The sequence below is a fragment of the Xiphophorus maculatus genome, chromosome 7 (assembly GCF_002775205.1).
Source record: "Xiphophorus maculatus strain JP 163 A chromosome 7, X_maculatus-5.0-male, whole genome shotgun sequence".
Taxonomy (NCBI): domain Eukaryota; kingdom Metazoa; phylum Chordata; class Actinopteri; order Cyprinodontiformes; family Poeciliidae; genus Xiphophorus; species Xiphophorus maculatus.
Window position 1 is genome coordinate 22828523 of NC_036449.1, and position 12054 is coordinate 22840576.

Consider the following 12054-nt stretch of genomic DNA (forward strand, 5'->3'; position numbering starts at 1 on the left):
ATTTATTTTTGGATTCTGTCAATCAGCTTATTAAATTGATGATTTATCAGTGTTTTTATTCATTGTGAGGGTTTAGATGTGCTGGTGAGTCGAGGTAGCTCCGATACCAACCAAGTTTTTGCTGCGATTGCACCATAGCCGACACCCCATATCGGTCCTTGGCAAAATCCTTTAAAAAGACAACAAAACACATTTTAGTACATAATGCTATCACAGTTGAGACAGTTTTTTCACTTTGTTGTAATGACGTCTGTCTGTCTACTACATCTGCGATAAGAGACACAGAGATACTAGGGCTTATCATGATCCTAAGGAGAAGTTGTGCAGCAAAAAAACAGGATCCAAGAGTCATGCGTGCAGGTATTTGCATACCAGTTGTTGCAACAGAATACCAAAAGACAGAAAAGCAAAAAACTACCTAAAAAAATAAGCCAGAGGTCATTTGAGGATACTTACATCTTCCTCTGCACTTTGTTGTTCAGCTGCCTGAAAGAAAAAGGAAAACAACAGGAAATGTCAGGGGGCATTGCTGGTAGATAGTCATCTTATTATTTCCTAGCTGTTAAATTAACAAAAAAAGAAAAGAAAACACCAAAACATTTGCCTTCAAATGGAGAAACATTTTGCTACAACAGTCATGTAAATTGCGTTTCCATCTTTTGCTGTTGAGGATTTGAATAAAATTAATAACTCATCGTTCAACCCCAGAGCCGAGCGTCAGATCCCTGGAATTCACAGCTCTTCCACACATTGCTTCGAAACATCACGGGCAATGAGTAATGGCAGCACGAGATATTGCTATGTAATAGAAACAGTGTAAGTGGACGGATATTCTTTATCTCTGCATGGACTTCCAGGCAAATGACTCCCAGAGTGCGATGAGATCCAGCCCTGGCAATGCTGTGGCTCCATTTTCTATGCAAATTGATATTGGGGCACGGAAATGGCTGCTGGCAGTGGAGTGAATTGGAATCACCCACCCTTGATATAATAATTCAGTCACATGATGGATGATATTGCAGCTTATGATCAACTGAATATAGACCCGCTTTAGCCGTAAAGCGGCCGAGCCCCACAAAAGTGACAAGTGTTTGCAGAATGAGCGTAGAGCTAGCAGGGGCAAAGAAAAAAAGAGAAGAAGAAAAAAAACATACCGATGTTCACGCAATAAACATTCAACTCAGCTTTCAGGTCTTCCCCAAGGCGATGCCGACTATGCTTCAGTGATGTGAGCAGCAGCTGGTGGATCTAACAGTGACAGCAGCCTCTGCCTCCATGAAATGATGCTGACTGGTTTAATTCAACTAGAAGATGACACTTCACTGCTTTCACCTTTCAAAGGCACCTCAGCTGTGACAACGCTGCACTGTATCAAAACTACATCTCTAATTTAGATACACTTTAGTATACTTTGGTCAAACTGTAGGATTACAGTAATTAGGTTCTATGTCATTGCCTGCCTTTCAGTCTGATTTTAAGGATAATAACTGGATACTTTAATATTTTTTTTTCTTCTGCTATGCAAAGAATTGACAGACTGTAAATTAAGCTAAATAACTATGAAGGAATGATAAAATAACCCACCAGGCATTTCACGACAGCACATAGCAAATAAAGCAATCAAGGAACAGGTTGTAGGACCTCAAGTGTTCTCAAATATTTACATTTTTCCTGTCTGCAGTTTGCCCTGAGGTAATTGGCAATGATTCATTTTTCTTGTGTTATCTCATTGCTAGTTGTACGTTAAAATAAAATAGGTTACTAAGACAACATTCATCAAATACAAACACTGGAGTAAGATAGCAGCCGGCCAGGCGGGTTATAAACCGTTTGGACCATAATGTTGTAACTTCTCTATGACTTATCTGTTGAATTAATTTTACAAGGCTCTTGAACTGTTTGCAATCCCAGATTTTCTGAAACAAAAATCTGTTCTCAGTCTACTTTTGTATTTATTTAAAAATATATCCAGTTCATACTAAGTGTACAGCATCTATTTGTAACTTCAGGTGACATTTGTGAAAGCAGAAAAGGAACAGAAAGCAGAAAAACAACCTGGAAAAAAAATCTAAATTCAACCAAGAAACTGCTAGAGTAGAATATTTCAAAGGTGAAATATTGGGAGAATTTAAAGAAGACCAAGTCTTATTGAACCTGAGCAGTAGAGTGCTTTTCTTCAGCTAATATAAACTCCTCACTGAATGAGTTATTTTCAAACCCACAGAGATCCAAAAGAAAGAAACATGCCTGCGTGTTTGAGGCAGTCAAAGAGAAAGTTACATTTTTCAGCATATTCCTCCTTTCATGTTTGTTTCCCTTTATCTTTTAATATAAGACAATAATTCAAAGCAACACACATACAATTCTGAAATATTTGGAGGAAGGGAGTCAAAAGAAAAAAAGATGAGGAATAATTAAATGGAAAATGAATGAGTTTTCTTAAAAATGCTGATGAACTAAATTGCACAGCATTGCCTTTTAACTTAATCAAGCAGTCAACCTTTAAGTAAAAATCACATTTGTAGTCAAGAAAACCAAATTTGATGTCAAAAAATCGACAGAACTTTTGAGAAAACTAATGAAAAAGGACTTAAAGGGAAGCTTTGATCAGTGAATGCAGCAGTGTGTGGCTGCAGAAGGTGTGTATATAAAGAAGTGAAGTTTATAGTCTCTTTGTTGAAACTTCAGTAGCAGCAAAAATCCCATCTCCTGTATGGCAAAAGGGGGACAGGATAAATCTTACAAATCCTCCATCTTGATGCTTAGAAGTATATAAAAAAGAAAAGCCACCAAAGGTGTGTATTATAATTTATGAAGTTATAAGAGGCCTTTGGTAGAAGGAAATGCATGTCAACGTCAGATAAGGAGCCAGGATATTTGTATTCTGTAGACAAGTTCATAAGTGACTGGACATAAGGTCTGTTTACATCACCACGAACATTTACATATGACTTTTTTTTTACCCCTCCACGGGGTCTTTTTGTGGGCTCTAGTGTCCCTTATATGACAGTGGGCTGACAGGAAACGGGGAAGGACAGGGGGAGAAGACATGCGGCAAATATCGTCGGGTCCGGGAGTCGAACCCGCGACGGCCGCGTCGAGGACTCAAGGCCTCCAAATATGGGTTGCGCTAACCACTACGCCACCACAGCACGCCCTACATGACTTTTTACACACATTTTACAGTTTTCTGTCAGTACCTTTCATGATTCGCTTACAGCTGGCCAGACACTTTCTTATTCTGCACTGATATCATTCTGATTCCTGACCATGAAACTAGTTTGTCTGAATGTTTGTGAATACATGTTAAGTAAATGACCTGTATTTGTATAGTATTTTATCTAGTCCAGAGGACTACAAAGCCTATCACACTACTGATATTCTTTTATCCATTCACATGCTGATGGAGGTAAGCTACACTGTAGCAACAACAGAAACTGATAAAAGTGAAGGACACAATGACTGAGACAGAGTAGGAGTTTGAACCGTCAACTGACAGTTTACAAGACAAACTCTTCTAGAGTTTGAAAAACTGTATTTTTTATGAAAGATTTTTTTTCCATTTAGAATTTTAGTAATAAAGCTTTTTAAATTATTTCAATTTAAATAGTGATTAATGTGTTTCACCCTGAAATCTTATTATTCAATAAGATGGACGTGTGTTGAAAACGTCAGAAGTTTAAATGACGCCACACGTCTCCTAAAATCTTCCTCTGAAAAGTTGCTCAGGCCTACGGCTGTACAATATTAAAAGAATAACTATTGCATTGACGATAATATTGATAAATATTGCAATAGTATTAACAGTTGTAATGTATGCCAATTTTGTTTTTTCCTCTCATTTTCATCCCTGCTTCCAACACTTCCTAATGTGGCCTCTGCTGATGTCCAACTGGCTAAAAATGGCACTTCCACGTAAAATGTGTGGTCATAGCACTTGGACTACATAAGCCAGGAACAATTGCACTCCAAACAATCCTTTGTGATGACAGTATTATTCCCTGACCTGCAGGTGAAGGTGAAGACCAATCAAGTTTGGATGAAGCCCAACAACCTTATCAGAGTTCAATTGAAAGAAATGTTTGCTACATTGCACAGTTTGTTATTTTTGACTTATTTCTGCATGGAGTTCCTGGAAAAAAAATCCTTTGTTTTTCCAAAGCATCTCCAACAATACAGTAACTTTTGTATCTAATTCGGTTTTGGAGTGACCAGAGAGGGCAGATAAGCCAGCACCTCCAGAAGCATGATGTCTTTCAGGTTGTCAGAAAACCCCCGTTAGCTGAGATGAGAAACAAAACAATGAGATTCACAAGTCAAGAGACTCAGACCTGTTCACAAAGACATGGCACAACAACATCCAGACTACAATTAGGCCACGATAACTCTGCTTGTTTTACTAAGGCGGTTCTGAGCTGATAAATGTGTGAATATGTATTTGAAACATTTCATCAATTCTATAAACTACAGAGAAACCACCAAGTAAAATGTTGATAAGTTAGTTTTAATCAGTTGTATAATATTTTGAACATGAATTTATATTTAATAAAAACATCTCTTAGCTGTAGGAGTAGATCCTAAACTGTTGGTGTTGTTATGTTATTTTGCTTCATTTTTACCTACAGGAAATAGACCTTAGTTTGAATAATACGAAATACAACCGTCAGAGATGTGTAATTAATTTCATACAATCTAAACCTTAAGTTTGATAAATATTTAGTCCATCTTTGCTTTTTAAGTTGGCAAAGAAATTGTTCCTCAGCATGTTACAGAAATGTGTAAAAAAAAAACTATGTACTTTGCAGAAACTGTTTTTATTGTTAGTTATCTGATTAAAATGATCCAAAAATATCTCCATAACCCATCTGTCATAAATGCAAAAGTGCTTTAGTAAATATGAGCATTACTGTGTAGGATGTGGGGATGATTCAATATGAAAACAACACTACGCATGGACATAAACATGACCGAAATGACAGGAATACTTGAACAATAGAGTTCAACACCCTGTTGGCTCACCAACCCTGCTGGGCCAACAATGCCCACCAGAACAACACGTCACATCTTCCACAGCTGTAAGATTTTTGGCGGATGTGAAACATCAAAACTGAAAAAAAATGCAACAACAACACTGACCAGCTTGGCCTGTTTCTCAGCCTTCTTAGCAGCTTTCTCTGCTTCCTTCTGCTGTTTCTTTAGGGCTTTCTTTGACTGAGCCTGCTGCTCCTCCTCCGTTGCACTGAAACAGGAAGAAAGACACAACATAAACATGAAAGTCAACTTCCACCTCCTATTTCTCCTGCATCCCACGAGGAAGTAGTTGAGCGCCTGGGAAAATTAATTCTGAGCCATCACTACCTCCAGCTTTAAAGTCTGAACTCTCTTTAATCCTATTGTTCTTCCAAACAAAACAGCTGGAGTTGAGATGAATGGGTCGGAGAGAGCTTGGAGAGCAGTTAAGATTGAGATATCAGAAAGTAAGATTAGGTAGATAAACATTCCAGCTCTGAGATAGACCGACAATCTCTAACTCTGTAACTGTTTGTAGAGAACACAGATTATCCCATTATGATAACATAAAGGTGTCTTTATTTACCAGATTAAAAACTCTTTACTTGAGCTCTTAGGGATGTGAAATGTACCTACATTTTATAGTATAAACAGGCTAACAAATTGTGACATTTGTGACAGGAGTAGCCAAAATTACCACAAATGTACACAAACACAGAGCATCTGCCTTTTAACACATGTAGAGATGTTTTTGTTCAGGTGCTTTGAAGATTTTGAAGGTGCATTTCAAGGGCAGGAACCTTTTCCAGAAACTACTGTAGAAATAAATTTGAATATTGCAGTGTTTATGTTCTGACATATGAATTAAAGCTATCACAACTTCACAGAACTGTTGATTTAGATTGTGTTGATTGCCCGAATGGAGCAAACATGCTGTAGCTGATGTTTCAACGCTCATCTCAAAAGGCTTTATTTATTAAAGTTCTCTGGATTATCTTCAGAGATAAAACTGATTTTAATCAATTTTCAGAGCCCAATGGCCATGAAAGCATCATAAATTATTAAATAGAGATGGGGCCAACACACTTTGGTTACGATAAAACGATCCTTTTGTCTCTTCGCGTCAACACGCCGCCGCTCCTTTTGGTCGGATAAACAGCAGAGACCGAGAGAGGGTGTCTGCTGATGTGCTCCAGAGTTCGGCTTGATTTGGGTGATGTGTCGCAGCAGAAGGCAAATTAAAAGAGCAATCATGACAGAAGCTGCATTTGTTCCACGTCAGCTTAAGAGTTTTTACTTAAACTGTCCAAAGTAAACAACAAAACAATATATTCTTATGTGTTTGCACACAGTTTGGACTGGCAGTAAGTGGTTTTTAAACTGTAACAACTGTGAAACAATCAGACACTAATGCAGTTTTGGTCCCATCTCACTGTTTGAATTAAACTACGGATTCTGCTGATGCAGTGGGTGGAGATCCATTTCACCAGATTCTAGCAGCACTTCTTCAAGAGGAGAATCAACTCAAAGCTCACAAAAAAAAAAAAATGACATAGAATCCTAATCAAATATGCTGTAAAATATGATACAATTCTGGGGTTATGGATAATCATGCTTTGGAATAATTTCTCTCTGTCTCCTAGTTTTAAATTTTCTATTTAGTTTTTAAAAGTGTGTAAATGATTTTTTTCTGAATAATAGCCTAATAATCTTTCTAGTTGGTATTTTAGATTTAAGAACAAAATTCATACAGTTTGAACTTTGGACTCATCTATTAACTCATAATTATTTTCTAAATCTGCAGGTGCATCAACAGCAGCTGCTTGGTTTCCCAAAACACCAGGAGTCTCGACCTGAAGGAAGCCTGTGAGATCAGGAAATAACAGGGAGCAGAGGATAGCTATGAATAGCAATAAAGCCCAAACAAAAGTCAAAAACAGCAACATATTATGACTTCCAAGGGACGAATCAAATCCCGGTTCTACTTCCTCTATTGTCTAATGTGCCATTGATACCACTGCTTTAAAGCAAAGCCAACAGCCCAAGTTCTCCCTCTATAAAACCTGAAACTAATCTTCACTATATGGATATCTGTGATACGTAATGGTTCTGATACAGCAGTAGTGGTATGCAACCATCTAAAATGTTGTTTTATTGTTGTTTTGATTCTGAAGAAATTATCTGATTCTGAAGATTCATATTGTGCTTACAGAAAGACTCAACTATTAAACAAATGAAAGCTCAACAAAATTAAAAATAATTATGTAAACATGTCCAGGATCCAACAGCTTCAGTCCCCAAACAAAATACCTCTTCTGCTGTAAAATAGTAAACACTTCTAAGATAACCACATAAAACAACAATAAAACGTGTTTTATGTGATTAAATAGAAAACAAAATGACATTTTTTTGAGCAAAGTTCACAAAGCTAAAGTCAAACAGAATGAGAGCCATTTCCTATAAAATGAAGTTCAATCTAAAAGTTTACTTTAGAGCAGTGGTGTCCAAAGTCGGTCCTGGAGGGCCGGCATCCTGCACGTTTTAGTTCTCTCCCTGGTGGTACCAACAACCTTTAGGTCTTCTAACGAGCCATCATTTGAGGCAGGTGCGTTAAACCAGGGAGAGAACTAAAACATGCAGGCTGCCGGCCCTCCAGGACCGACTTTGGACACCCCTGCTTTAGAGTAAAACATTTTAATTTTAGAGTCTTCATCTGAGTGACTGCTGTTGAGTTTGAACGGCATCTTACATGTTTGGGTGACCACAAAAGGAGCTGCTCAATAGAAGTTCACTGTTTTGTACTTTTATAATCTAATGAAACAAAATTAAATTATATTTCAGATTGAACTGTCTCAATAACTGATCAAAAATACTTTAGTACCTTCTACAATACGCAAGTTCTTTAATATATAAACAAGAAAAAAAAAGTCTCCTATTGATTATTGGAGCTGAGGATGTAGCACTGTCTTCTAAGCAGTGCTGCATGTTTATATGACTTAGACTGACTTTATTGTCATTTTGCATGCACAGGGTGTATACAGAACGAAATTTCGTTGCATACGGCTCAGGACAATGTTTTGAGGTTCCAATGTTATGAGGTTACTCCAGAATAAAATACAGTATAAAATATGAATATAAAATATAAAGTGCAGGACTGACAGTAAAATGAAAGTTACTTAGCTATGTACATGTGCAAGGTATGAAGTGGAGACCAGTTTATCTTAAACAGGAAAAAGTAATGTGTAAAGAATTTTAATCAGGCCTGTTTTCACTCAAGCACCAGAGGTTCAGCAAAGATCACATTTTAAAGATTTGGTCCATGCTTGCTTTTTCTAAATCCCTAATGGTCTGCAAGGTCAAGTTTAAATAAAAAAAAATCACTAATGTAATATATGCTTTTAAAATTCCTGAGAAATAAATAGCAATTCAATCATATCAAAATTATGACGTATTTGGGATTTTTAACCTAGATACACTAAGTTGAATTCAATTGAGTTTTTCAGCTTTTTCACAAAGCTCCAAAGTCTTGAATCTCAAATCACCAGAAATATAATCGAGAAAAAAAACCTGCCTCGATGAAATATCTATCAAACTTCTGGTGACAAGCCATAAAACGTTCATTACCAGTAACGCATCCTTCATGTCACCTCTAACGTCAATCTAAATGCCCAATTATAAACCTCAAGCAAGGTGGTGGAAACGTTGATTATGTAAAAAAATAAAATAAAATAACAATACTGTACATAGTGAGAAAATTGGGAGCAACTATGACCATTATTGTTGCCATATTTAGATAACAGTGCGTGTTGTATATGGTACAATTAAAAAGCACATGATGAACAAATTTTACGAGATTCCTTTCTAAATGTTTAAAGCTAAGAAAAGTTTTATTGGAAATTAGAATCAACAGTCGTTTCTCGTAATAATAGTGTAAGTTTTGCTGTTGAATGACCAAAGATTGTCACAAATTGTGAATACTTTATATTGTTTTTAATTTTTTAAAAACCATCAGGCTTTAGCACAATTATGAACTTTGTGTTGAAAACAGCCAGCTAAGTCATGTCAACTTTCAATAGTTTCTGACATGAAAATATCCTGCTTACGTATCTAAACCGTGGCATGTAGTTATCTTGCTGTTTTCCGTGCTTTGTTGTTTGTGGTCTTCCGTTAATTTCAATAAGTTGCTAAATTAAACTTTGTCAAACTGAAATGAAACTGATTGCTGATGCAATTTGTTGCAAGTTAGCTGCTAGCCGTGTTAGCACCTTGATGAAATCAAAACGCCGCTCTGACAGCTGTGCTACAGCAAACGCTACTTTCACAGCGCTCTTACCCGTTTGCTTCTTCTTTCGTCATCTCCAGTTTTATTCTTGGAAAGTTGGGATAATTTTTTAATTTTTTTACAACTGCTTGTTAGGGGAAGAAAAACCGCATCAGCTGTTCACAGCATGGACGGGACCAGGAAGGAAGGAGCTGTTTTGACCGAGCACAGTTCCGGCTGGAAACGAGTCACAGACTGTAGTTCCGCCTTATTAGTGTTTGTCCGGAGCAGACAAAATACATCAAACATCTGTAGGGAAATGCGTCTGGAGTAATTTCCTCAGGCTGTGCAGAGAACTTCAAAGCAACAAATAATTCAAACTAAATTACAGAAATGAAATCATCTAATGCCCAGATTTGCGGAACCTATTTTGATTTAAATTCAGTTCCTATCAATCCAGTTCATTCCAAGGTACTCTAATACATTGTAAGAATCAGGTCAAATTCAGTTCCAAATACAACACAATTTAATTAGGTTAAGTTTAATATAAAGTAGTAATAGGCCAAAAAATAAAAAGGCATTTGTCTAAGAAAGTCTAGCTGATTGCATGAAGCCATCCAGTTTATAGGATTTCCTCCTATCAAGGAGTGGGAGCAATATTACAACAAACCTATTTGTATTAAGGACCAACACAATTAGTGAATACTATTGCGCTATAAAGAAAATAAAGCATTCTTTTTGTTTGTTTGTTGTTGTTTTTGTTTTGTATATAAAATGTTATTTTGTCATTATTTTTTGTAGAATAAGTCAGGCTCAAACAGATTAGATGCAGACCATCCATGAACATCCATTATCAGGTGTTGCATCATATTCTCAGTTGTAATGTAATTCTGGACTTTGCCTAGAATCAGGAGTGCCCACCCCTGGCCTAGATCATCCTAGTATTAAACATGAATATATTTTGACCTACAAAAAGATGAACCGTTGTCCCAGTTTTTATTTTTTTAATGTATCTAACAAGTTTTAATTTCTTATTGCCATGTATTTACCTCCATCTTGCTTCCAAGTAGGTTTCAGCAGCTTCCATCTTCATGATGAGGCAAATAACTCCCTTGGCAGGCATATGTGCTACTTTGTCTCAATCTATCTGCTAAAATCCAGATAAAGTACTGCTGTAATATGTAAATGTAAAGTTCAATGGAGGTGACTGGCCTAGTGCAACGCAGCCCACTTCAAATCATCTAAATACATTCCAATCCAAAAACTCATAAATGACTTTTTTGAACATAAACAACTATGAAAAGTGCCTCCTTTTCTTTGTAGTATTTTTTAAAGAAAAATCAATTTAAAAACATGGTATGTCTAAAGAAAATACACCTGCTGTCATCTGAACCTTAGTGATAAATCTTTGCCCAATCTATATGAGGCATGAGGAACTGCAGCATTTCATTTGTGGTTGGCTGGTGGTCTTATCGTGGCGTTTTTCTTCTGTTTTGTGGGCTGGGGGTTAGACTTTGCAGATTGTTTTTGACCTTTTACACTGATGCCACAGTTAATTATTGACTTCAGAGACTTCAGAAAACATACTTATGTCACATGCAGCAGTGATAATTTTGAAAGAGTTTTAGTACCATGTAAAACACTTTTTAACTACATTTAATTATATGACCTTGATAAATTAGTCCACATGGAATACAGGTCATATAAACAACTAGCAGCAGGTAATTAGCATGAGAGGGCTGCTTTACTCTCACACCAAGTGTAAAATTCAACTGCACATTCACACCTTTGCTTGAGTGCTCTAAGTGCACACAGGTATCCAGTAACCTTTGCAGGAGCGGACTGGCACAGCGAGTGACGGTGGTTTGAATTCAGCGGGGGTGTCTTCAAAGCTTTTCTCAGGCTGCTGGCCACAGGAGCTCCTGATGCAGGAAACAGGCTTCCTGTCATTCACTTTCCTCCCTAAAACAGTGTAACCTTTGCGAAGCGTGTCACTGCACAAAAGGAGCTCAGGCTATTAGTTGTTCTTTTAAGCCGGTGTCTGCTAAGCTACACCTTTTTTGTTTTTACAGTGCCCAACATTAACAGTTAAGTAAGGCTGAATAATTTTAAGGAATCCAAGTTTAAAGCTTGAGATGTGGAGGTGTAGAGATAATGAATCACCAGTGGGAGCAATTTCCTGCTCTCTCCAACAACTTTAGCCTTTAACCCAGGATACTGACCTTCCAGCAGGGAAATATTTGAATGAGTGTGTTTTAACTCATCAAATGTAAGTTTAAAACATTCAAATTGAACATCAGTTTTCCCCATTTACTCTTGAAACTTTTACATCACAGAAGGTAGAAACTTCCTAAACCGCTCCTGTGAAGGAGGCGCTAGAGGTGTGTGATGTTGAATATTGTAGTTTGTCTTTGCACAGAGAGAATGAAAACTTTAATAATGAATGGAAGGGAACATTCTTGCACCCAAGATGTGAATTCCTAACAAGACTGCCTATCTAAAATTTAAGCTTTGGGGACCAAAGTCAGTTTGTAGAGAAGCAGAACCCATTCATCTCCTTACTTTAATCATTGTAGTCAATTACAATTTTAAAGACAAGCTTCAGTGCGTTTTATTTGGATTTTATGTGACAGACCAACACTAGGTTGGACATATTTGTGAAGTAACAGGAAATAGATAATGCTTTTATTAATCAAATGTTTAAAAGCGAGGAGTCCATAGTAAGTCCTTTTTATTCTGATTCTAAATTGAATACAATGCAAAATGTGTCAGAAAGACTGTTA

At 36.9% G+C, this 12054-nt stretch overlaps 1 protein-coding gene across 1 annotated transcript in view; it reads right to left on the reverse strand.

Moving 5' to 3' along the window:
* Positions 1-9491, reverse strand: part of dars (aspartyl-tRNA synthetase) — a 41249-nt gene extending 31758 nt beyond the window's left edge. Inside the window, exons 1-4 of the mRNA XM_005807676.3 lie at positions 9344-9491; positions 5137-5239; positions 457-486; positions 112-169 (exon numbers count right to left, since the gene is read on the reverse strand). Of these exons, the coding sequence (XP_005807733.1) occupies positions 112-169; positions 457-486; positions 5137-5239; positions 9344-9366 (214 nt within the window). The 5' untranslated portion in view covers positions 9367-9491. The remainder of the gene's footprint in view (positions 1-111; positions 170-456; positions 487-5136; positions 5240-9343) is intronic.
* Between the last annotated feature and the right edge of the window lie 2563 nt (positions 9492-12054).